We start from the raw sequence: 27,195 nt of genomic DNA, 5'->3' as shown, positions 1-27,195 counted from the left end.
CTAAGCATTCGGTGCCTTGTTCTTTTTCTTCTTCAAACCCCTCACTCTCGAGGCGCCCAGCTCCACCCGTGCATCCAGCCCTTCCCTCCCCCTTCCCCCTGTGGCGTGGTACGGCCGTGAGGGGCCGGGACGGCGGGGCGCGTGCGGCGCCGTCGTTGCCGACCCGGCGGTCGGTCAGGGGGACCCGGCGGGATCGCGCTCCTTCGCCCACACCGAGGGGCGCAGCCGCGCTTCGTCCCCGGGAACTACTGCCATGGACAGGACCGCCGTGGCCAAGATGGGAGCGGTGGCGAGCGCCAGCGTGTGCGCGCTGGTGGGCGGGGTGGTGCTGGCGCAGTACATCTTCACCATGAAGAAGAAGACGGGTAAGAAGACCAAGATCATCGAGATGGTACGTGGTAAGAGGCCGAGGGTCGCTCGGTCCCCGGGCGCACGCCCTTCTCCTTGTCCTTCTCCTGCGGCCGGCGGCTCCGCACGGCCGCTCCCGGGGAGCCGGGCGGATATCCCGAGGGGATATCTGGAGGGGCAGAAGGGGGACCTTGAGCTCAGTTTGGGATTTCTGTGAGGACAGGCGCTGGAGGCAGGAGCAGCTGTTCCTTCCACCTCAGCGTGACCCACTAGCACGGAAAAGGTGCGTGTGGGAAGGGGCTGCGCCGTCCTGCCCTGCCCGGCCCTTAGGTACCTGTAGGATGCATACGTACCCGTGGGTCTCGGTGGTAATTTACAAGCCTGCTTGCAATTTGTTTAAAAGAAAAATGGACACGCACACACACGTGCTCAACCATCTGTTGAAACTGGGAAGCACAGTCTGTTCACGGTTACTATAAAAGGAAGATGGAGCTCGCTCTCTCTAGCTGCCCTTGTTAAACTTGTTGTTTAGGAATTTGTTTAAATATCTGCTTATAAATAACTGGGTCGTAAAAGATCTTAGTTTGGACGACGTGCTGATTATGTGGAAGTCCGTCAAATTTTGTGATTTGGACACCGCCGTACCAAAAAATTGAACTGAAATCGTCAAGGCACTTGATGTTAGCTAGTGGGTATTTTGTGATGTCCCCTGCTGAATTTTACTGAAAGCTCTGATGGATTTCTATAATTACACATGGAAGCAGATTTTAGTAAGAGCTAGGATTCTCTATGTAAATTGCGAGCTGCCTAAGTACTCACTTGGCCACGCATTGCCAGGCCTGCCGGTGGAATTCATGCAGTGCAGTTTGTAATAACGTGGGTCCAAAGAAGAATTCTACTTTGAGTTTTTGCTAATTGTAGAGGCATCATTTACTGTTAAAAAAAATACTGTTTCTAGTCATCAGTCATGTCATCTAACAATTAGGAGGGGAATGGGTTGTTTTTTAGTTTCTCCAAGCACTGTTCCAACAGCGTAAGGGAGAGCAGAAAGTTTGGATTGCCACTTCAGCTAGCACACATCCTTAGGTCTAAAGATGCAGGTCTTCTTTCTTAAGTAGCATTTTCAGTGGACACATGTATTCAGGCTGTTGAATTTCTTTGAAATACGTGAAGTAGTTTCGTAAACTTCATACCAAGGCACTGAGTTTGTCAAGTGTGGGCAAAAATGTGTACATGTGTTTCATTTGAATATGCTGCATTCTGAAGAACTTTCTTTTATCCACCAATGCAGATTTGATTCAATGTTTGTCATTTACAAGACACTGTGTGAGTTTTATTTTATGACAAGAGAGACCTTTCTTTGAGCTGTGGAGGAGAAGATGCTTTTTCCAGTCTGCAACTTAGTGTTATTTAGGATGGTGGTAAGAAACAATACTGCCTTATTGAAATGTATTTTCTTTCAATACTTGGCTGGTCTTTTGTGTTAGATTAAAATTGTGGGATAGTTCCTGCATATTCAGAAGATTTTTTTGGTTCAAATTTTCTTTGGGGAACATTACAGTTTAGTTTTATATCCACATTAGACTCAGAATTACCTTGATGTATAGCTTTTATCAAACGCATTAGGGAGCAGGCCTCTTTACACCTTAGTTATGTGAATGAAATCTATTTCATTATAATAAATTACAGCATTTTTTTTTCTTAGTCAAAACAAAGTGAGATGAATACAAAACCCAAGTATAATTTAAAAAAATACAGCTATCTTTAAGTGCTAAAAATACAGGGACTTTTACAAAATCAAATTGAACATATATAAGACAAGTTAATATCAAGGATTATGATGCCAAGAATGTTTATTGTGAAGAAAAGTGGAAAGGATTCTCAAGCATTGTGGGAAAGTGTACCCCTCTTTCCTTGCTGAATAATGAAATCAAGTAATTCTTAAATATCTAGCTCATATTTCAGTAGATGAATTCCTTAAGGACACCAATTAGCCTGGTGGAGAAATTTAAGCTTAATGGAGACACCTTAAAATTACTTCATCCCAGTTGATAAAAAAGGCTTAAAATTACAATTAAAATGTTAATATTGTGTCTTCATCCACAGTGTGTAGTTTGCAAACAGGGAGTTTCCCTTAGGCACTCATGAATGTAGACAGAGTTACTTCAGCTCCACTTCTGAAGTAACAGAGGCATTAATAGTAATGGCCACATGAAGTTTCACTCTGTGTGGTAAGAAACAACCTTCTCTCCAAGCCTTCTGCTATTACTTTGCACAGACACGTTGCCAATTCTTTGAAACTGTATAGGTGTTTACACAGTCAGGTGAAAGCAAAAGTTAGCCACAAAGTTGCTCATTGTAATTTAAGGAGATGGATAACGATTAATTGGATTTCTTAGTAACTTTCTAGAAAATGTTTCCAGGCTATTTTAGAAAGAGATGAAACTTTATAGTAATGTTCCATCTTTTGGATTTTTTCAAGCCACAGACAAGTTTGCAATTAAGTTGTGTTCCTATATAGTAAATAGTTGTGTTGCCAATAGACTTCAATTTTTGATTACTTTTTTGCTGCGCAGCAGGAAACAACTGTTTACAAACTAGAGTGAAGAACATTGCCTAAATCTTTCAAAAACATTCACTTGTAAACAGTAGCCAAATTAATTAAAATATGGAGTTAAAATGAGAAAAAACTTCTTCGAGGAGTATTTTTTGTTGTCTGTTTCATAAATAAAGTTGTTAAAATCTTGGCGGGGGTTTCAGCAGCTTGTTCCTCACTATTTGGTTTTAGAGCTTTTGATTGTGGCTTTTTTTTCTTTGAATAAGAAACATAATAGAGCTTGTTGGAAACAGAATAGAAGATTACCTTAAACCAAGACTTCCTCTCTCAGGTTTGTTTTCCAGAAAACTGGGCAAATGTCTACTTACATTTGTGTATTTCTCCAATCTGCCCTTGAAGTGAGAGTTATAATTACATGACAAAGAGACTTTGTATCAAAGTTCAGCAATAACAAATTAAAATCAACTTTAAAGCAGTTTCTTAGTTTACTGGAAACATTTCAGCCACTCAACTATCTCTGGACAGTGCACTTTTTATTGTGTTAAAGGAAAGAAATGCATGGATTTTTGCAATATTAGAGTTTACCTGGAGGGAGATAAGAAAATTAATGAGAAGTAAGGTAACTGCTTTTTATCTACTTGCTTAAGAAATAAAGGAACGTATTCTGTGAGTATGTATGTTAGAGGCATCGGGGGTGTATTTTTAAAATTATTATTATTTTCTTTTACCTGGCAGTCTCTAGTGCGACTGTGTTCTTGTTTCATAGGACATAGAGCATTTGTGCCACAGATGAAGCTACAACTGGCAGCAATCACATGCCACTTCTTTATTCTTGTCTTGTTGCTGGTAACTAGTTGTTATAGTAACTGTGACGTTACTCTGGCAGGTTGACCTCCCAGCAGTCAAAAGCAGAGGAGTAGGTAATGTGTAGCATACATATTCAGGAGTCCAAGTGGTTGGTATTTGCAACTCCTTCATATGCGCTTATGCCTGTACAGAGCTGAAGAAGAGTTTAAGATTGAGTGAACTGGAATTACTAAAAGGGGAATGCAAGGAAGATGGACTCCCTCTAATGAAGCCTTTGCAGGACACTGTCACTGTCTGGATGTGCTCAAGAGCCATGCAGTGATATGATCCATTTGGAATAATATCATTCAAAAGGAATGGTGCTGTGATGTGTGAACCTAAGTAGTGAAAAGTGAAAGAACTTCTGATACCTAATACCACTGCTACCTATTGACATGTGACTGAGATTCCTTCCATTACTAGAGCATTAGAATAATTTTTAGATTATTATTAACATTTTTAAACCAAGTTAAATTTGACATGTATACTGGAGATACTGTATGCTATTTCTATAAACCTTGATTTTTGTTTAGACCGTATTCTTCAATAGAAAAATCAGTTGTTGGTGGTAGGCACCAATTACTAAAACAAGGTTATTTTGCCCACACACTGTTTGCAGAGATAATAATAATATATGCCACCTAGATAATGCATTATACCAGGCTGCCTAATGTAAACCACTGTGCATCATATAAGTCACCTAACATGTGGCTTGTAAAGCAAGTTTTCAAAGGGCAGGAAAAACCCTAAGGACAATGCATGTTGATATAACTTGGATACTAGTAACAGGTTTTATTCTCACTGTAAAATAATTCAGTTGGAAATTTAGGAAATTTGTATCCCAGGACAACAAAAATTGACTGAATTCCATTGTTTTCTCCTCTTATTGTCAAAATTATGTACATACTAATATTTTACTTCATTTAGTATAGTAGGCTGATCCTGCAATGCAGCTATGTGTTTTTAGTAAGTTTTAATTTTCTGAAATTGCTGCTGCCTGTGTTGGGTTTTTTTCAATTCAGTAGGTCTTGAAACCTATGTTCTTACAAGGGATGGGTATGGGAAGATTAAATATATAATTATTAGTTTATTTAGAACTCATTTATGCAAGTTATAACAGTTATCAAAAACATACTGATGATCTGTACCTGAAAACTGAGTTCCAAGTAGTCAGTATAGGCATGTCAGGATACAATATAGATTGTAGGTTTAGGCTTAGAAGAGTTTGTTTGCTGCTTTCTTTTTATCTTTTGTATAAAGTCTTTCTCCAAGACAGAAAAGCAATCTTTCAATTACTCATTCTTATCTGAAATATATTTACCTTTGAATAAATGCTTGCTATGTGTTAAGTCATAATTTTAAGTGATTTTTCTCCTGTTTGTGATAACTCATTTTTATCAGTTGAGCTATAATGGCATCTGTTCTATTAAACTCTTTTTACGGCTTAAAACCAATAGCAAATACTGCAAGTCTTAAACATGTTTACCTTTAACTGTCAAACAATATAAGCAGTAATAAGGGATTTTTTAGTTTTTAACCTGAATATGTATATCATTGCAAATCTGTTCATATTATGAATTAAAGTTGCATGGCATTCCAATTATACCATTCAGTCTTGAGTTATCAAGAACTACCAGCTTTTATAGAAAATATCTGAACCAATGAATATAAGCATTTTAGAGACACAGGGTATGGATCCATGCATCTATAAGCAGGAAGATACTAGCGGTGAATTCAATAGCAATGTACCTGAAAATGTAAAAATGTCACAATTTGTGTTAGGCTGGACTGGAAACTTGCAAAATACCTGAACTTTTGCAGTTCTTTCTTTAAAAAAAAGCCAAACAAACAAATAAAAAGAATCACACCAAAAATGCCACCACAGCTGCCTTTTGCTTTTTATTTTCACTTGCATTAATTACATCGTACATGCAAAATACATATTCTTTTCTGTGTTGGCTAGTTCAAGCCATCAGCCACCGCTCTTCCCTCCACGTGTGCATACACAAGTGCATTTTGTGCAAATGAACTACAGCGTACTCTTCACCTCCTCCAAGGGTTGTTACGGGAGGGAGTTTACGTACAGATACTAGAAGAGAAGCAGACAGCTTTGGTTGCTGCGTTTTGGTGCGTTTGTCAGAGTGATTGATTTTCCCGGCGGCGGCTGGGGCGGCCGGGCTGCACGGACGGCTCGGAGCAGCAGGGGGCGCCGGCGCGGAGGGGGCGGGAGGAGCCCGCGCCCGCCCGGCCCGGCCCCACTGCGGCCCGGCGCCTTCAGCGGCGCCGCTCCGGCTGCACCGCGCCCGCAGCGGCGGCACAGCTCTGCTGCCTGCCCGGCGCTCAGCGCTCAAATCGGGTAAGCACAGCTGAGAGCCACGAGCACCTCGCAGCTGTTCTTCCTGGCTTCCTTTCCTAAGCGCTGCGCAGGGATAGAAGGACAGATAAGACTGGGCAAGCGAGTCGTTTATATTGTCATGGGGGGTGTGTAAAATAAAAGCAGGGCGTGAAGTCTAACTGGGCTTCTTGCAGTCACAGCACTGTGCAGCAGTTGATCTGCAGCGACTGCTTCTTCCTGGGACACAGTCTTCATACAGCTCTTATTTTGACCAGTTGCTGGATGTCAGTCTCTTTCTCCCATCCAAAAGTCATCAATCACTAGGGGTCAGCTGCTGTAAAACATCAGAGAACTTATGACTGCAGTACACAACATTTTTGTTCAATGGCTATCATGCAGCAGCTTGACAGTGTGCCATTAAATTGGAATCTTGGGCTGTTTTCTCAGTCAACTTTTTTTTAGGTTATTTGTGGGGAGCTTCTGATGGTTCAAGAAAAAAAAATCAGTGTCCATTAAAAGTCCACAGAATTTTTTAAATTTGCCTGATCATCAAGAGTGCTTTATATAAATGCCCAAAAAAAAAAAAAAATAGAAAGCATTTTTCAGTACCAGTGGACATATGTTTAACATTGCAGCACACGGGTCAAAGAGGACACCATGTTTAAATATTAAAAGTAACTATATTATTTTCATTCATTAATACCTCAAAATAATAGAGAATTGCATTGACTCAACGCAGAAAATAATTAGGAAAATAATTTTAAATAACATTTTTCTAAATTATAGCAATAATACCTTTTGCTGGAAGGAAATGTGGCTCCTACTTTCTTATATCTCAATCTTTTAAAAAATAATTAATTTTATTTATTTTATTTTGAAAGGACTGGGGCAAAGCCCAGACTTGGACAATTAAGTGTCTGAACAGACTTTCAGACTTCTTGAGCTGAGTTTGCCACCAAGAAATTTCCTGTTCAAATGTATTTGTTCTGACTTGTTTCCCACTCATTAACTGTCATTTCCTTCCTGTACTCCTTTATAAAGATTTGTTTGTCTGCTCTGCAAACTGAACCACTGAAATAATCCAAGTTTATTTGTGTTTTAGGTTTTTTTTTACCTAGGAGTTGTTTTGTTTCACCTTAATCTGAATGAATACCACTGAAATGTTCCATTAATCTTGTTCCCTTAAAGCTTTCCCTCTGTTAGAAACATACTAGTTATCAGACCAGAAATGTGATTTTTTCACTCAGCAGCTATTATCATAACACTTACTATTATCAGCTGCATCACTGCCTTTGCAATGAGTATCACTGATGGGTAAGCCTCAGTTTTCCCATGGAAAAATTGTACATGAAACTGAAGAGCAGCAATTAGCACAAAGCAGAAGGAGTACTGGTTCTTTAGCAGTAGTAGAGTGCCAAGAATAGTAGTGGTAGTACTGGTTTTGAACACTTCCAGAAGGCAAGTACACAGAGATAGAAGAAATATGGCATCCAAGTGCATCTTTGAATGGATCCATCAGTGAGAAACATCCATAAAACAATGAGATGTGGAGTCAAAACAATCCTTCATGCCTCAAGTCATAATGCTTCTGCCTGTTACCTTTAAAATGAGTGTTTGGTAGTTGTATTTAATCTTTCAATTTAATGGAAATTTTTTTTTCAAGAACTTTAAAAAAGAGTTTGTAATCAAAGAGAACCTAACAGTTTAAAACTTCATTAGTCTCAATGTGTAATTTAATTGGAATATTATATTAGCACTTAATTCTTCTATGTAGTGTCTGGTAATGTATTGCAGATTAAACTTTGTCCTGCTGACTTTGCTTTCAAACTGAGTCCCAAAACTCCACTATTCAAGGGTCAGAGTTTATTTGATCTAGATACAGCATTCTTAGGCTTAGTGAAAAAAAATCTAAGCAGATTTTTTTTTTTCCTTAGAAGCAGATAAGAGAAGAAGAGAATCAGCAGCAACTGCTTCAGTCCAAGCCTTGGCCTTAATGCAAATTCCATTCTAGATAGTGTTACATGTGAAGCTTCTAGGGAAATGAGCATTTGTTTAAGTTCTTTCAATGCATGTCCATGTAAATATATACAGGATACTTAATTATCAAGGTATACACATGAATGTACAGTTTGGAGTGAAAATAGTATGGCTCATCAAAATTACCTTATTATGCAAGGTGAGCTTTTGCATACCTGATAGCTAATTAAGAATTTGTGAATGTACCACAGTATATTTACATACTGACAGTTCTTAGAATTCTACACTGCTTGCCTAGGTATATTGAAGAAAGATTATTTGTACCAGCACCCTCACCTGTAAGCATTCTTTAAGAAATTATTATATTCTCTATAATGTAGGGAAATGGATATTTAAGACAGGCAGACTCCAACATACTCTATTGCAGTATTAAAGGAAAATGAGACTACCATTCAAATTTAAAAAGTCTTATTTTTCAAAAATTAATTTTCTTTATCTGTGTTCTAAAATTAAGAACTAGCAAGAAAAAGGAAGGATGGAGTTAAAACGAGGGCCTTTTCCAGTTCTAGTTTATTCCATGTAGAGATAGAGGAACAAGAACTGGTTTTGGTATTTAAGCTCCAAGTTCATGATAAAATCTTTATAAAGATTTTATCCAGAAAGCTCTGGTAAGAATAGTGAAATGTATGTATGAAGGCCAAGAAAAAAAGCCTCCATATTCTTCTGCCAAGCAATGAAAGGGTGTTGAAACCTTAAGTTCTTCTTTCAATCCTGGTGCTTTAGAAGGTGTTTTTAAAATTTAAGTGTAATGTGATAAATTGTATTGATCTGAACTTGCTTACATTTAGAATATTTTTATATTCTTTTTTTTTTTTACAAGGGCAGGAGAGAAGCAATGATTAAAAAAAAAAAATCAGTTTAAATTTGGCTAGGTAGTTGTGGTATTTCCAAGATACTCATTAAATATGTCTGAAGATCTCTTCATCATTTCCAGATACTCACTGATAACTAAATAATACATACTTTTTCTTTTAGCCTGGCAGTTATAGAGGTTAAATCTCTCCACAGTGAGGGAATGGCAGCTAAGCACAAAGATTAGGTGATTCCCCAAATATACAATCAGAGGAAAAAAATGCCTATCCTGAGCTGTGTTCCTTCACCACAGAACTGTTCTGTATCTTTTGTACCTCCTCTATTCTCTCAGACTAAATTCTTGCCCAAACCCATAATTGGCAAGATCACATGAAATATTGGAATTGTAGACCCTAGTTATTAGTTCTTTATTTTCTTGTAAGATGCAAATGTCTGTTGATCTGTCACCAACAGAAATCTCTTCTTTTAGAATGATTTTGTAAGCACAAGAAGCTGCGTAAGGAACAATGCTGCAATATCTTTTATTCTCTCACAAGAGAAATGTATTAAACAGAAGAAGAAATGTTTAAGGAGTTGTTTTAGTGTGTGTGTCGACATTAACCTTTGTGTTCAGTACGGCCATAAATGATCAGACTATCACCAGTTTTCCCATGAACTGTAAAGAAAGCTGGATCTCTGATCAGATCAAGAAAATCTCTATTAAAAAAGTTGTTGAGTATGTCTTGTGATACCATTCAGGTTAAGAGCCTCATCTTCTTAGCATGTACCATCTCTGGATTTATCACAATTTGTTGAATTCAGTCTTCAATATGTTCTCAGCACTTTTTCATAACGTGTGCTGTTCAAGCTCTTTAGAATTGCTTACCCCCCTCACAAGTGATCTCTATGACAGGCACACACTTTCATATACAAATCATAGTTTTTTGCATCATACCAACTGTAAATATGTCTGGCATGGCTTTTTACACCAGACCTGTACCGCAAAGACAAGTGGTATCCAAAATTCCTGCAACCTTCTAAACCTTTATGAACCCCAGCTTCATCAAACTGACCATCGATCTTACTTTCCTTGTAATTGTCATAGATATAAAAAGCTATTCCTGAAACCATTATGCTGCTCATTAACTCAGTTCACTAGGGCATGAATAATAACCATGTTTGAGTACAGTAGGGTTGTATTGGTTCCTTTCTTCTGCTTGGTCTTGGTACTTGAGTACCAAGGTTCAGGTACCTTTCCCTGTCTCACGAGGTATATCAAGTTTTGGAAAATATGTACTAAGTAAACTTATTACAAAAGCAAAATTAGGCAGGAAATACAGTTCTTGAGTGTTAAAAATTGATCCCTACAATAAAGCAAGGTACTGCTCAAGTGAAGTCGAGCAATGTACTAAATATATGGGGATATATTAAAAAATTGTTCAGTAGTGGTAGGGTCACTAAACAGGAATAAAAGCTACTAAGGTCATGAAGAGACACTAGCTAATATTTACACTGCAGATTCAATCACCTTATATAGGATTCAATCACCTCTAAATTTTGTAGGAAATATTCTAAAAAGCTATGACCTCTTTCTTGATCTTTAAAAGTTTATGTCAGTTTAGTTGAAGTATTCGATTTATTAGTTAAAGAAAAAGCTCAGCTTACTTGCATAGGCAATACACCTGTGCTAATTCTTTTCACAAATGGATGCAACTTAGGTCATGGGTGTGGAAGGACTGGTAGAACCAGCTTTTCTGTGCTTTAGACTAAAACTTGCAGTGCTTCATATTCAAGAGCATCCTCTACAAACCAAGTTCACCTAACACACCAGCATATAAAGTTGAACCTTTTCCCAGTCTTATATAAATTATAAATCATCTAGTGTTTCCAGTAGTGTTCTTTTTCTGCATAGAATATTCTGTAGTCAAGATATGGCCCTTAGCCAAAGAGAAAATGTTAAAATAGAATCTAACTGTTGAAATAACTACACCTCTTCAGTTGTGGTTCTTAAAATATATTGAAATGACCTTCCATATTTCAAGAGTAGAAATGTCATGCTGCAGTTTATTTCTCTCTCTGTAAAAATAAAATCAGTGTTCATTTTAACTCCTCTTTTACCAGACATTAAACATGGTAAACAAAATGGTCAACAGACTGAAACCAGCAGTAATAGAATGTGGTTAGTAGGAGCTGTGGTATTTAAAGTGTTGTACACAAAGATTTCTTAGATTTGCAAAGACAGTCTTGTTTTGTAGATGAGAAGTTTCATGTATGGCATTTCATTAGAGTGAAAGTGCACTGTTGATAAAGATAGAGTAGATGTTTTTCTAAGAATTAGGTGTTGGCTGTATTAATGTTTACAGAAATTTTGCTCACACCATTTTCTAGGGCTTTCACTAAAACTGTAATCGTTCATTTAGAATGCTTTCCAATTAGTCTGGTATACCAAAAACAGTCTACAAGAGATGAACTTAATTTCTGTAACCCTTTTTTTTTAATCTTAAAAAGAAATTAATAAAATAATTTTTTAAAACACCACCTTGTTTTTTGTTTCCCCAGCTTTCTGAAAGGGAAACTAGCTTTCTTTAGATTCTTGACAGCTCAAAGGCAGATTCTTTGCAAACTGAATCTATCAAGTGATGTCTTACCGGAATTACATGATTCAGCTAGCAATTGTATTTTACTTCATTGTTTGTAACATATGTTTTTTAACGTTGGAAGTCTAGCAGGGACATAAGCTTCAGCTTTTTGTTGTGCAAATAATTCATATTTATTCAAGACACTGCGCTATATACATATGTTTCCCAAACATTATTATAAAAATATTAATGGAAAGTATGCTGCCTATATTAAAATACTATGAAGGGTAAAACTCTCTGAATGTTACCGGTTACAACAGTGTACGAAGTAGTTTAGTGGTAGCTATGAATCCTGGCAATACCAATGCCAGGTAAGTTCAATTTACTGTATACAGTCTTTGCAGGGATTATGTTATATTTTGAATATATATTTCAAACTTCCGCTACTTCAGGATGCAGCAGACTTTAACATGTACATTTCAGGGGATCTTGGTCAATTCTGAGAGGATAAGTGTTGATTAAAGTTACATGTTTTGTATTAGCTCAAGTATTCACTTCGGTTGTTTTGTTGGCTTAAAAGAAAGAACACCTCTGAAAACAAAATGAAAGTGCACATATAGGTCAGATACACAGAGGAATCCTGATAGACTACGTAGTAGCCTACAGTTGGAATGTAGACACAAAACATACAGATCTAATGTATCATTCAGAAAGTCTGTTGGGTTTTTGTTTTTTTTAGTGTAAAAAGCACACTGTCCTTTCAAAGGAAATTTTCATAGCTAATGAATTTCTAAAGTCCTGCTATTGTTGGGGGGTTTTTATAGTGTTACAGGCTTTGTACATACTACACTTGTAATCTGCCCTTGCTTCAGCTCTGACAATTACACTGGTCACATTAGTGGCCGCGTATGAATTGGCCTGATGTTGGTGGTTAGTCCTGGCATCCTGAAACAGGGATCATAAATCTGAGGTTGAACATGAGTTACGGGGTAGTAATAGAGAAGCTTGCACTGCTGCTATAGCAATAGTCAGCTTTGTGTGACACTAGCATTTACAGAACTTCAAAATGTAAAATACAATTTGACAATAGTTCCTTCATCCCCTCACTCTAAAAAACATTCCTTTTTACGCCATCTTCTGTCACCTAGATATGGTCTTTAATCATGCAGCATGCCTAATGACAAACTTCTAAAACTATGTGGAGTTGCCTTGTCTCTCAAAAATCCTGACAAACAAGGCTCCTTGATTTCCTGTTTCAGTATCACACAGATAATTACAGCCAAAACAATTCATTTGCTCCTACAGGAATAAATATTAATGAAATCATGTAAATGAAGCTCTAAGAAATCTGTGGCACTGTGCAACAGGAAATCTTAAAATACTTGGAAATATTTTGTAAAAGGGCTAAAAATTAACAAAGTAGTAAACTTCTGCTTTGAACAACTGCCTTCCTCTGTTAGAGCAACCCAAATTTGCTTGCTGCATCCATGAAAGCTGTTCATTCAGTGAAGGTCAAAGGTTTTGTTGTTGGTGAACCAGCTGATGATCTGTAAGCCCATCAGGCTGTACTGCTGAGCATAACAAACTGCTGTGCATTGCTGACATGCGTCACAGGACCCTGGGGTTTTGCACGGGGATTAGTCAGGCTGTATTTGGAAACGCCCTCAACTGCACCCTGTGCTGCTATATTAGTGTGTCTCAAGCAAGAGGAATTTTCTTTTGCTTCTGCAGCTGCTCCTGCAAAACCCTCTGGTAAGTGTGCGCAGCTTCTGTCAGCAGTATTGACTGTCTTCTTGCTTGTGTTTTTAAGCCAAGGTTACAAACTGAGGGCTTACTTACAGTTGTTAATTGTGACTGTAAAAAATCCTAAAAAACTGTATTTTTAAATTAAAATTTTGATAGCACAGAATGAGCAACAGCATCAAAGGAATAAATATACTTAGTGGTTTTCATTGAATAGGTTAATTCAGCTTAAATGTTCCTCTACTTTTAACTATGCGTCAGACTATTCTGAAGTCGTGGTATTTTCACAGTGATGTCGATATGTACCATGCATGTTGGCTTTTATTTTATACAGCAGGAATAGAAAGACCACATAATATAGCAGACCAATTCTTAAAAGGATTTGGTTGGTTTTTGTTGGCAGCCTGCATGCAAGCCCTGCATCTCTGGACTCTGCTTGCCACCTATGCTGTTGCAGTAGGACAAAATCAAGGACAGAAGAATCAGGAGTGCCCTAAGCTCAACGCACAGGTACTCTCCTTTAAAAGCACAAGAGGAAATGCTGTTGTCATGTTTTCTGTGAAAGCGCTCTCTGCAAATTTTTATGAGGGTTTTTTTTTTTTTCAAATTAAGTATCAAAATCCAGCACATTAAGTATAAAAATATGTAAATAAATAAACAAAGTAAACCAGGAAAAATTATTTTCATGTGCATCCTATTCCATGTCTTAAAATAGCTTAGGCAGTGAACCCATTTTCAGTTATTTCATATAACGTGTGCTGGGTATCTAGTTTCACAGTGTTGTTGGGGTATCTTCACAGTTATGAAGCAACTGTGAAGATACTTAGTCTTCTTTTGTTTCATTCCCATAATAACTAATTTTTAGCTAAGTAGTCCTAAGGCTATTTCTTGGCAGAACTACTAAAATAGTAATTTGGTAATTACTAGTTACTAAGGATTTCTTACCACATTTGAGCTTGCATCATCTGAATATAAAATGTGTTATGGTTTTGGGAATTATAAATTAGTGAGTCTCTGTCCTGAGCTCACATTATGCTAGAAGAGTGCCCCATAACTAGTGAAGTTCTCCTGACTACCTGCACATAATGATGTGACTGATGTGATTACACTTATGTCCAATACCTCTTGATGTTCCTGTCTAAAATATAAGCCTACTAACAGCTGGAACAGCTAAGAAGAGCCTCTGTTTCAGTCATGGGCCAGAATTCAAATTGTCTGAATTACAGGCAGTCTTGCTTTACACATGTATGAGGATAAGTATATGGAGGAAAAATCCCCACAGTGTCATTCTGTGGATTTTGTTATAGCTCCTCCATTTCTTGCAACTCAAATGTTGCAAGCAGCTAAAATTACATGGAGAAGCTTGCATGCTTTTCAAAAAGTTTTTTGTTAGCTTTGTTTTCTAGAGCAAGTCATGTTCTGTAATAATAGAAAAAAAAAAAAAAAGGAAAAAAAAGATTGGAAAATAACATGTAAATTAAGGAATGTGCCCCATTTCTTTATATTTTTACTAAACTGTTACTTTTTTTCACCAGGAACACCAAAACCAGTTTTCCGTAGCTTCTGGGTATCAAATTTCACAGCTATCACTGCTGCCATGCCCTGCCTTTTTTGGTTCATGCCCATAAGTGAATATATGTGATAGCTAGTCTAAGACCTTGAAACTGGGCATCTGCAGTTCCGAAAATAAATGTCATTTAGTCTTGATTCATACTCTTGTACCTGTAAGCTGTCACCGTAGATTAGAATAAAATTTACAAATCATTTTCCCCTATCCAATTTATGACTTTGATTTTTGTTTGCCTTGCTCAGAAATAATATGGATAGCTCTCCCTACCAGCCCAGCCTTGTGTGTTCTCTCTATGAAAAGATAACAGGTTTGAAACCTGCAGTCTAAGACAGTTTTACCAAGAAAGTAGGAAAATAGAAATTGTGTTATACTTTAAATTTACATACTGTCAATATCATTACAGCTAGGTCTTTATTTAGATCTTATTTATTGCCCTGTCCCTTTCATGACATTATGGTAATCTGAAATTTTGTGGAGTATTTTTAATACATTTACAAGTGTGAGAACAGTTCTTACTGTGATTCAGAATTACTGACATCTAACAAAGTACAACGTCAATCATTGAGATTTATAGAGAAGTTCTGTTAAAATTTTGTCCACCCATAATCCAATGTGTTTTCTTAGCAATGGTTTGGTTTTTGGAAGGCTTCCATACTAGATGAGTCTTTATAAAACAAGAAAACTTGGTATTTGCCAAGTAGTGTAGGCTTACAGGGTATGAGTATAAAAATACTCTGCACCATTTTTTTAGGGCCTTCGTCAAAGCATTACTTAACAGACTTATGATGACAACCTCCTACAGGTGGAGTTAGTACTAGTAATATTTCAGGCTCTGTGTCTAGGATTGTGAAATGAGCCATATCTCTATGTAGTTAAGATAGCAAGTAATTCATCAACTCATCCTTCCCTACTTAAAATTATTGACAGTAAAACAAAAGGTCACTCGGTTGTCCTTTATATGGAGTTTTTTGTTTGATTTTTTTTTTTTTTAATTTTTGTGTTAATCATCAGGACTTGTTTTACTGGGTAGGGGGAGGAAAGTAACTGCTGTACCTCCAACACTCAGTAGACTGAAAGATTCAGTATAATCCTAGCTCCAGAACATGACATTACACCTTGTGGACACAATCAGTTTTTAATTTCCTGGGACACCTAATTGGAAATATCTACAATGGTAGTTGTAAATTTACATAGATCACTAAAATGAATGACAGGTCTTATCACCAGCTCCTGTTTTATAATCAAATTGACACAGCATGCACTTAGATACACACTGCCTCACATACTAAGAAGACAACTTATGTACTAAGCAGCACCTGGATGCATAAAAGCAGTTCTTTTGCATTTCTGTTATCCAGTTGTATATAAGAAACTTTATTTCAAAACTAGAATTAAACACAGCAAATACTTCTCTTTATTTAACCCAACTACACAGATGCATGTCTCATGTACTAAATAGATTTGTAATTTTCAGAACTATCCTTGTTGTAAATGACCCATTCTGTGGTTTGTAGGACTGGGGGATTTCCAAACCTGCGTGAATCCATTACTGTTCATTCCTCAAGGTATGACCATAACATTCTTAACTACAAAATAATTTCCAACATCCTTATTCCAGTTACCTGCTATCACAAACAAGCAAGATCGTTTTTTTCCTTTTCATAAATCCAACTAAGCTCAACCTTTAAAATAATCTTTTTCAGGTTTGTTCTTCCTTCTCTCAAAGGCTCCTTAGAAATGTCAGAGACTAGAAACTAAAATGTACTTGTGGCCAGTGTGTAGACCAACCACAAATTACCTTTGGGAGTTGTCGTACATACATTTTAAGACACACCAGCCTCTGAGCTATTCAGTAGCATATAGATGCTCTTGGTAAGAAAGCAAAACTCTTCTCACACTTTTAAATAGGGACACTTAAGGGATTTATCATTATATACTTTCAGATGTCACAATGAATTTTGAATTCCTTTTCCTGTGCTTATGTAGTTTTAGTTCTGTATGTGGAAGCTCTTGACTCTGAAAAGCTTTCTTGACTTGGTTAAGGGCTGTGGAGGTTTTTGGTTGGCTGCTTCTCTATCTGTGCTCATCCCAGTCAACTGGTGCATGAGAATTTTGGGAGGTTTATGTGCACCCTGAGTTGACTGCTAGAATTTTCTTAAACAGTAAATAGAAACACTAATTTTGTCAAATTGACTGAACTTTTCACCCTTTGCTCTTTCATCTGTCTTATCAGTTTTTTCCAAATAGAATTTGCTTTTCTCTTTCAATTGTGAAGAACAGCAAATATGCAACAATGAAACAACAACTGAACTGGGCAGAAGCATTGGAGGAAACAGTTTGCCAGAAAATAGGTGGCTGCAGTTTCAGTTTCATTTACCCAGTCCTTAGACAGTTTCATTTGCTTCTACTACAATAATGATAAAGAATAAATAAAATGATTACTACTTAATGTTCAGGTGCAAATACTAATACAAGGAACTAGTGACTAGTTTTCCTAGTGACTAGCCACTAGGAAAAGTGGCTATTTTGTCTAACCGTATTTGTCTGAGGCTTTATCAGATGTCACAACTGTAATGTAGACTTGTTTTTTCCTCTGAGAGTGCCTGTGAGACTGAAAATGTCTGGGTTATACTTGCTGCAGAAGACTTTCTCCCACCCCTAAATTAAAATACTCTTCAACCAATTTGTGTGAAAAAATGAAAAGTGTGTTAGAAATAAAGTAATCTTACGAACTGATCTTGAGTATGAGTTTACAACATCAAAGCAGGAAGCTTTCATCATACTTAAAATCTTTAGCAATTTCTTGTTTGACATAATCTACTACCAAGATTTTTCCTCAGGTTGTTTCAGAAACTTACAAAAGGACTCAGTCTGAAATAAAACAGTACCAAACAATCCAATTTTCCTCATCCAGTCCCTTTCTTTGATCTGTCCATCTACCTCAGCATCTGTTTAAATTAATTATATTAGGAAATCTGTTGCTTAGTATCTAAGTAAACCAAATAATGCTTGAACTATTTCTTTAAAAAGTATGCATTCAGATTTCACTGTTTAATGTTTGCATTCTAAATCTAAAAATACATATATAATTTGCTGAAAGTTAAAGGAATTAGATTAGTCAATTTACAGTACAAAAATTACCAAACCAAGTCAATTTACAGTACAAAAATTACCAAGTCAAAGTGCTTTGTGGTTCATTATAAAGAATATTGTAAATGCAGAAAAAAGTGGAAAGCTTACTTTTGTTTACCAGCACCATATAACATACAAAAAAATACCATAAAGCACCTTTAAAGAGTTACAGATATAACAGATACATATTTTATTTTGTGAAGCTAGATGTGCTGTTAATTGTGAATAAAGAAATGCTTTGTAAAGCTACATCTCAATTTAGTGAATTCTTTTATGGATATTTTTCAGGAATTCTATTTCTTGTCAACACTCATTAGCTTTCTCAATTACTCCGAGCCTGGGAAATAGCTGGGAGCTGGAAGTCAATTCTGATATACTTTTTTTTGTCTTTGCTGTGCTAAAATAAGTATTAGCAAGGCACTGCAACAACACAAGGAACTCAGAGATATTGGCTTAGGAGATACCACTTTAACAGAAAATGTCTTTGCCAAAGGATCAGAAATGAAAACCTTAATTCTTCCAATTGAAGTGGAATTAATAGAGTTTGTTTCTTTATGAGATTTATAAAGCAAAGAAGTAGTGAATACCCTGTTCAGGACAGAATTTTTGACAAGATACTGTGGTATAGGTGAAGCTTTTTTGAATAAGGTGAAAAACTTGGAAATTTATAAGAGACTCATGATTAGGGTTCTAGAAAGATTTCTGTTTTTGGTTTTCAGCAGTGTCTTGGAGGATATCAGCCAGAAAGCAGCAGTAAGCACAGTGGGGATTTAGAATTACTTGTTTTACTGAAAGATAGGAGCACTGACATGGAAGAAAAGAAGCAATCCAGAAAGATTAAATGTAAAATTTAGCACTTTGCACAAATACCTGTTTCTTTCTAGGAGTAATTTAGAAGAATATTTGGTCACTACCAACTGTTTCTGAGTCGTTCTCACCATATTACTGCTTACACAGGGCACGTATTTTAATGTACATGCAAAGATGCTATCTGAAGACAAGGGCCAAAGTGGCCCTTCAGCCAAGGCCTTGTCAGAGCAGAGCAGAAAGGTTTTACCCACAGTCATGGATGCTGTGTTGGAAAAACAATGTGCTTCAAGTGGGTGGGCCAAGACAACATCAAGAATTACCAGAGATTTAGAAAATTGTGTTCTGCAAAAGAAGATTGAAGAATACTAGCATTTTACATTCAGGCAGAAGGGAAAAATGTATCCAGTGAGCGTCTGAGAAAAAGAACACTTTTCTCCTAGCTGAATGACTTAAAATTATAGTAAGGAAGATTAGCAAACTTTTCTAAACATACAGGTAGTTGAGGAATATGTGAGTGGGAGTCTTGAAGAATGAGTTAGATGAGCTTCTGCTCATCTGATAGAATGTAGCTGTAATGTTTTGCTCCCACCTGAGAACAGAGTGGACTGGAGCTGATATTTCAAGGTATGTCTAGATCCTCCTTGTGTCTGGCACACAAGCATCTTTTCCCTTACAAAAACATATGCTTGCAATACTTTAAAATGGCACCTGTTTCTTATGTGATAACCAAATTGCAATTTGACTTCAAGCTAGCTGTTACTAATGAAGAAAAGACTTACGAGCATCAAGAGCTGCAAGAAAGAGTTCTGCATGACTTACTGACAATATGAGAACTCTGGGTCCAGAAACTTCATGAAATAGAAACTCCCACACACACCTTTTTTTTTGTTGTTTTTTAATTAGCTCATTGCAGCACAGATTACTAGCTGTAAGAAAAGGAAAGCTGAAGGATCAGAATGTTAAAAATGTAATTCCTAACACTTTATAATCTCTGAAGTTTTATAAACAGAAAATAAAGCTTACTACTCATAAAAAAAAATAAAGCTTACTACTGCCTGTTTAGCCAGATTGCAAATGTCCAATGTCTGTTTTTTAGAATGGGTCTATACATAATTATAAAAGAAAAAAAACATTCTACATTGGGAAATTCCTGTAAATAAATAGTTCTTCTACTGTTCTGCAAGTTTGAAGATAAACTCTTAGAGTAAACAAAGGCTTGGGGAATTGTTTGGGGAAGAATGGGGTTTTGTGGGTTTTGGGCGTTTTTTCTTGTTTTACACCAAATTCATTTATCATAATATTCAAGAAATATACTTAATCCAAAAGGAATATACAGTGTGATATCATGTTATTTCAAAAGTGTGCAGTGAAATAGGTAATGGTAACAACTGATGGACTGGCTAGGAAGGAGGAATTACTGCACAGCCTTGTTGTATTGAAGTACTAAGTTGACACTCATTCAGCATTCTCAAGGAAACAGTGGACGTCTTCTTTAACTCTGTTGATACTTTAAGGGCATATTAATAGCAAAGAGAGTTAGTTTTAAGATTTACCATCTCCTAGTGCTATATCTGAATCACAATGTCCTGTTCCTACATATCCTATCCCTTTTTTCCTACAAATATAATGACCTTTTCTGTGAGTGTCAGCTTATTGAATAAAGTGATATCAGGAAAGGAAATTTAAGCAGATACTGTAAGCAAACGGAACTGTATGCAATTGATCAATACATCCAGAGTACCTTTTGCTTCTTCTTATTCTTGCTTTCTGTCCTGACCATGTCTTGATGGCACATGAAACTGTTGGTAGATGCAGAGCTTCCAATTCACGCTGATGGATGGCAGCTATTGCCTAGGAGTTTTTTCTCTGCAACTGTATTTATGTGTTTGTTCTTACTCTTCATAGATGCCAGAATTTCAGAAGAAGACTGTCCACATTAAGGACCCAGCAAGAGTAGAGGAGATTATTTGTGGTCTCATCAAAGGTGGAGCTGCCAAACTTCAGGTAAAGGTGCAGAGAGTTTGGAATAAAAGCAACTGTAGGATTGTTACTCTATGCCAAAAAATTTAAGTATATTTATATATACGTAATAGAATTCAACCTACACAAATCTCCAAAACTTAGACATGTTAACTCTTTTAATAGTCCTTGTTGATTCAACTGTAATTCAGCCAGACACTAGTTAAGTAAATTACTTACACATACAAGCTTAGTAATTTCAGAAAATATTCTCAGCAAAGGAATGAGAAAAACAGTTTTGTTAGAAAAAACGTTACTATTCTGGGATATGCTAGCTTCCATGACAATGGCTCAATAGAATAGGGAGGCTTCTGTGACACACATGCTACTCAGCTGCAGCTATTGTTGATCATTCAGAATTTCTAGCCATTCTTTATTTTGTTCCTCCATGTTGTAAGACAGTTTTGCTTTTTCTTTCCTTAAATAGATTATTACAGATTTTGATATGACATTAAGTAGATTTTCCTACAATGGAAAAAGATGTCCAACTTGTCATAGTGAGTACTTTTTTTTTTTTAATACAGATTGATTTGTTCGCTCCTTTTAGTTTTTCCTATATTTTAATTTTCTATTCAATTTATTTCCTAATGAGATTTATATTGACTTGTTACCTAATCTGTACATTCTACTGACAAAGTATTCTAGTGACTGTTTTTATGTGTGTGTGTATATACATATTAAAATCGGTGTGAATTAAATCAGATAAGTTGCCATTCACAATTAAAACGTTAAGTTTTGAACTCTCAAATGTTAATGGCTAAATATGGTATGGTTGACTTTTGTTTTTCAAGAGCCCATCATAGTCCTGACACCTGCAAGAACCAGACTGTAAACTCCTTAGAATTCTTGGCAATTTTATCCATATGCTATAGTATTTTGGAACAAACAAGGAGAAGTATGAGATGTAAAACATATAGGATGCCTCATAGTGATTTTGAAAATAATTAAATCTCAAGAAAAAGATACAAAAACTTGTAACAGATCAATATCTGCAAAATCAGAGATTAATGAAAGGGCATCTTTATACTTAGGAAGAAAAATGTGCTTTTTGCTGGTTGCTGGTAAGAAAAGTTCTGAGGAAGCATATTGCTATGTCACCAGACATTGTCGTCTGTGCCATTTACAGTGTTGTAGAGAAAAGTAGAAGAAATGCATTATCTTGTTTAACTGTCTTTTTTTTCACCTCTTTCCCAGACATCATTGATAACTCTAAGATCATCACAGATGAATGTCGGAAAAAGGTAAACAAAAAACCTACAAGCATTTGGTTTGTTGTACAGACATCTGTCATTATTCCATGACAAGAATTTTATTTTGATTGCTGAGACCAAACACCAATGTATTTTATGAAAAACATTAAACATCTGATGGGTTTTTTCTTCCCTTCAGTTATTGCAGCTGAAAGAAACTTACTATGCCATTGAAATTGATCCAGCTCTCACCATTGAAGAGAAATACCCATATATGGTAGAATGGTAAGAGACACCTCCTATTTTCAGATTATTCATATTAGAGTTAGCAAGTTTTTAAAAGCAAATTAATGGCAGTACTTAGCTTTTAGCTGTCACAGTAACTGAATTAATCTCTTAAATTTTTGTACAACTGGTTTTGTTTTGCTCTTAACCTGAATAAGTAAGAATTAACCATACAGGATGCTTTTCATAATGAAAATTAATGAAAGGGGAACCCTAGTAAACAACATTCAACCCATTTTTTTTATTTATGTTCTAGGTACCATAAATCTCATGCACTACTCATTGAACAAGGCTTACAGAAGGACAAGTTTGCAGAAATTGTAAGGGAATCTGATGTTATGCTGAAGTAAGTTCTTTTTGATTTGAATTATATCAATGGTTCAAAGCATTTTCTGTAGATTCTTCCTGAGTGTTGGGGGGAGGAAAAAAAAGAAAAGAGAAATTAAGAAACCCACACATTTTTATGAGAATGAGACACCTTAACCTTGGACCACATTGAGCTCCCACTTAATTGGTATGCTATATCTAAATGTAGACAATAATCTCACTGTATAAAGCAGAGATCTGGAACTTTTTTTAGTTCCTTCTCTACAAGCTTAATTTCTGCAGACTTTCATCTTCTTTAAATTGCACTGGTGATCCTTTTTTTTAAGAGCAGTGTAAAGTGTAACTTAATTCCTTTGAGAAGCACTTGAAGAACATGTTTCCTGTGTTGTATTAAATATTGCTCTTCCTCTGTGACTGAACACAAGTTTAAAATCCTTGTTCAAAATGTGCTGTGGGTTTCATCTCTTTGAAAGCCCTCTAAAACTGTAAATTTTGGAATACTGAAACAGGATGTTAGAACTTAAATTGTGAAAGTATTTGTTTATAACACTCACTGAATCCTTATTTTTTGTACAACAGACAAGCACCCAATCTCTGCCTGTTTGAAAGTCTAAGTCCATGTTGACTGAATCTTCATCCACAAGCTAAAACTTTTTCCAGAACTTTCACAATACTTTTTTAAAATGTAAAATTCTACCAATCTATCTCTGTATGAAGAAAGCATTAGAGATGATAATATCTTGTTCCTGGAACGCTATACATGGGGTACTGAATACTAAAAAACTTTCAGGAGAAAGCAACAATAAATGTTTTCAAGATTTAAAAACAGAATTTGTTTTTTAGTAATGACTATAGAATGTCACATATTTAAGTGAGGAAGATTGAAAGGAGATTTACAGCCTGATAGTAGGTCAGTGAGTTCTGCTAGTTGCTTGCTTGTTCTGGAGTACTTAGGGAGGGGGAAGTGTTTTTAAATCTTTAAAACATGATTAGATGTTTTGGGGGGAAAAATTATACAGACCAAGACTAAACAGCTTGATGCAGATGTTTCTTGCAAACATGCCTTGTGTTAGGTTGATGCTTCTTGCTGACCTGAAAAGGTGAAGTAAAAGAAATGCAGTAAAGTGCTCAGGAAATATTAATTATTTTCCAAAGATTATGTGATTGTCTCCTAAAAACTGAGACATTTCTTGGCTTTCTTTATTTGAGATTTGATTTGTATTTTCATTCTGTGTTGCAGAGAAGGGTATGAGAACTTCTTTGATAAACTCAGTGAACATAATATTCCTGTGTTCATATTTTCTGCTGGGATTGGTGACATTCTTGAAGAAGTAATCCACCAGGCTGGGGTCTACCATTCTAATGTCAAAGTGGTTTCCAATTTCATGGATTTTGATGAAAATGTATGTATGAGATAACAGATTCTTATCAAACATGTTTGATAAATACCACATTGTCTATGGTATTTAGTATCTATTTATACACACTACAAAATATATATAGATAGATATATATAGAGAGGTATATAGAGATAGATCTATACACTCTTTCAAGCAGGAAAAATCACTGTCTGCCTGCTCTTAACTATGTTGTCACAGCCATTACATTACTCTAAACTAATTAATCTTGTCCATCATGACAGATTATGTAGTTCAGTCTTGGCTCAACATTACCTCTTTCATTCTAGATTCTGTCCTGCTTGAATGGTACCAGAAATAACTTCAGTGTTGCTTTTTTCAATAGGGAATATTAAAAGGATTTAAAGGAGAATTGATTCATGTTTACAACAAACATGATGGTGCCTTGAAGAACACAGAGTACTTCAAACAGCTAAAAGACAACAGCAATATCATACTGCTGGGTGATTCTCAAGGAGACTTGAGTATGGCAGATGGAGTAGCAAATGTTGAGCACATTCTTAAGATTGGCTATCTCAATGATAAAGTAAGTAGCCTTACATAACCTTGTGAGGTTTGAATGAAGCACTGGGAGTTTGTTATAATGCAGTTCAGATATCAAACCAAGTGTTTAACCTATTTGGGTCGACATTTCAAACATTTTTCAAGGGTTTTTTTTTCTAACTCGTAGCTCAGAGTCACAAGTATATATTGCCTTGATTTTTGTACAGAAATACTTCCAAATGGTGTTTCCTAGAGAAGTAAAATTCAGAGGCTATAAAAATTAGTACTCTTAAATTCCTGTGGCTTCTCCTTTTAGTACTAAATTGATAATTGGGAAAAATTATAATCTCACAAATAACAAGTCCAGGCAGTCTATCCTCTTTTATTTTTACTTCTTGGGATTTTTAAGTGACACTCAACTGATTATTTGCTAAGTTATAATGAATATCCATTTGCATTGATGAGAGAGAAAAATGTCAGCTTTATATTTCTCCCTGCCCTTCCAGAAGTAGTTCTGCTTTCAGTATCTCTGTGTGTGAGATCCTGGAATAAACATGAGGTATTATATCCTGGAATGCACTTTAGGTCAGGCCACTCCTACTCTGTCCTTCTGTGGAATTCACTTGTAGGAGTAATACATTATTTGCATGGCTTATTCCCAGAATTTGGTGGAAAGACTGGGCAATAGTATAATGACAAAAAACTCTTTCAATAAATAATTCTCTAACTAAAGGAGTCTTTCTCTTTATCCCTTGTGCAATTAGGTGGATGAGCTGTTGGAAAAATACATGGACTCTTATGATATTGTCTTGGTGAAAGATGAATCCCTGGAAGTTGCAAACTCCATTCTACAGAAAATCCTGTAAATTGCAGTCTCAAGTCACTCCATTCCTTCCAGGAGGCAACTGGACAGAAGAGCACACACACATGTGCTATCGTAGATGTGTTTATTACTCATTTATGGAACTGTTTGATTTAATTTAAAACTTTTATCTTCATTTTGGTATTATGGAATATATATTGTATCAATTATCAACTACAAGCTCCTTTTACTGCTCTTACACTGTTCTTTATTGTCTCACACTCCTGTTATAACGAGATCTAAATTGGATGTGATAAACTGCTGCTGATGGGATACTGTGGTTCACCGTTCTTTTTAATCAGGCATTTCAGAGCAGCATTTAGGAAACATGGCTATTTTGTAAAATTGAAGGTGTAAATGCTCTGTAAAGAGTGTGTGTTTGTTGCCTTTTCAAAGACATTTCAGTCTCAGCTGTACTTTGAAGGATCTTACTCATATGCTACGTAATTTCCCACAAGTTTTTCATACATATATTTTTCATCAGTAAAAATGCTTTTATTCACCCAATTCAGGCAAAGTGTTTCTTCTTCATATTTTTGCATTGTATGTCTGAGATAAATTTTCTTATGTTTGTAACAACAGATAGTTTTCACAAGCTGATAGTCCACAGCCTGCCTGCAATGAGCAGAGACATCCTCAACTAGACCAGGCTGCTCAGAGCCCCATCCAAACTGACCTTGTTTCCAGGGATGGGGAATCTACCACCTTTCTGGGCAACCTGTCCCAGTTTCACCACCCTCACTACAAAAAAAAAAAAAAAAAAATCTTCTGAAAGTTTTTCCCCTGTACTGAGCACATTACAGCACCTCTCAGCATTGTGTAAATTTGTACAGCCACAATTTCAGAAACTTCCTCAGATATGTGGCAGGATGGGTTAAAGATGATGTTGTGACCCTGCTCCTGTGAGGTCTCAGCTGTCCTAAATCTATTCATTAATAAAAGAGAGCAAATCATGTAACTCCCCTAATGTGCAATATAATCATTGTTACCCTTTGTTTTCTTTTATACAGAGCAGAAACTGTGCCATCTTCTGTCCCTGAGGAATTGTAATGAAAATGTGGGAGAGTTTAGATCTGCATTCTCTTCCACCAGAATTAAAACACATCTCAAGAAATGGCCTCTTTCCTTATAGCCTCTGGTCTCTTATTAAAAATCCTGACTTGGTATCACCAGAAACATTTTTTTACAAGTCAGCAGCTTTTTATCTGTTACTACCACTGGCAGAACTTTTCCAAGAAGGGAAGAGAGGGATAGTTTCCATACCCCACCTTTGCATCCTCTGCAGTAAAATGAAATTAATCATCCCTGTATTTTGAATGCAGGGCAGAAGCTCCATGTAAAATCTGAGGTAGTGTGAGCATCCTTTCACAAATCTCATGGCACATGCTGTGCCATCAGGGAACTGCTGGGCACAGCAACCTTTTAGAAATTCCATCCTGCATCTGAACAGGCAGGGTCAGAGGGATGATGTCCTTGTACAAAACCTACAGTCATGCAATTCCCTAGGCCTGAGAAGGGGGCAGCCAGGAGGCCAGAGGTGGGGGGACCCTTGAGAAGAAAACCAGTAGGACAATCCAGATGAGGATCTTGAGGATAGTGCCTTAGCTGCCTTCCATTCCAGAGGCATGACTCAGGTAGCAGCAACAAATTGGAAGAGCTGAAGGTACCCTGGCAGCAGTGCCAGGGACAGGGGGAGATGGGAGCAAGAGCTGCTAAGAGCCTGGCAGCCAAAGACAAAAGATGGGGAGAGCTTGAAGGCAGCAGTGACAGCTGCTGAGTCAGCAGTCACAGGGACTGTGTGTGAAGTTTGACCTAGTCCCTATGGCCTCTCCCTGTCTCCTCTATTTTCATGGGGCAGGAAG

At 36.6% G+C, this 27,195-nt stretch overlaps 2 protein-coding genes across 12 annotated transcripts in view; one reads left to right on the top strand and one right to left on the bottom strand.

The window, feature by feature from the left end:
* The first annotated feature begins 126 nt into the window (after nucleotides 1-126).
* NT5C3A (5'-nucleotidase, cytosolic IIIA) lies at nucleotides 127-25,840 on the top strand. Of its 11 annotated transcripts, none has more exons than XM_085573332.1 (11): nucleotides 127-391; nucleotides 13,641-13,747; nucleotides 16,322-16,372; nucleotides 20,655-20,753; nucleotides 21,196-21,265; nucleotides 21,963-22,009; nucleotides 22,158-22,243; nucleotides 22,500-22,589; nucleotides 23,811-23,973; nucleotides 24,314-24,514; nucleotides 25,236-25,840. In XM_085573332.1, exons 4-11 carry the CDS (start codon nucleotides 20,655-20,657, stop codon nucleotides 25,335-25,337), a joined length of 858 nt encoding a protein of 285 aa, XP_085429458.1. In that variant the 5' UTR covers nucleotides 127-391; nucleotides 13,641-13,747; nucleotides 16,322-16,372; the 3' UTR covers nucleotides 25,338-25,840. The 11 variants fall into 11 exon arrangements, with proteins under 11 accessions (XP_085429458.1, XP_085429455.1, XP_085429457.1 ...); XM_085573334.1 differs by lacking the exon at nucleotides 127-391 and adding an exon at nucleotides 6,017-6,107; XM_085573333.1 differs by lacking the exon at nucleotides 127-391 and adding an exon at nucleotides 6,417-13,246.
* The window catches only part of FKBP9 (FKBP prolyl isomerase 9), a 43,491-nt gene continuing 21,933 nt past the window's right edge, over nucleotides 5,638-27,195 (bottom strand). The window contains exon 11 of the mRNA XM_021553219.3: nucleotides 5,638-6,420. The gene's annotated coding sequence lies outside the window, so the exon portion shown is untranslated. The remainder of the gene's footprint in view (nucleotides 6,421-27,195) is intronic.

The sequence above is a fragment of the Lonchura striata genome, chromosome 2, assembly GCF_050655825.1.
Source record: "Lonchura striata isolate lonStrDom1 chromosome 2, ASM5065582v1, whole genome shotgun sequence".
Taxonomy (NCBI): Eukaryota; Metazoa; Chordata; class Aves; order Passeriformes; family Estrildidae; genus Lonchura; species Lonchura striata.
Note: the sequence above shows the minus strand (reverse complement) of the source record. Positions and strands in the feature narration are given on the sequence as shown.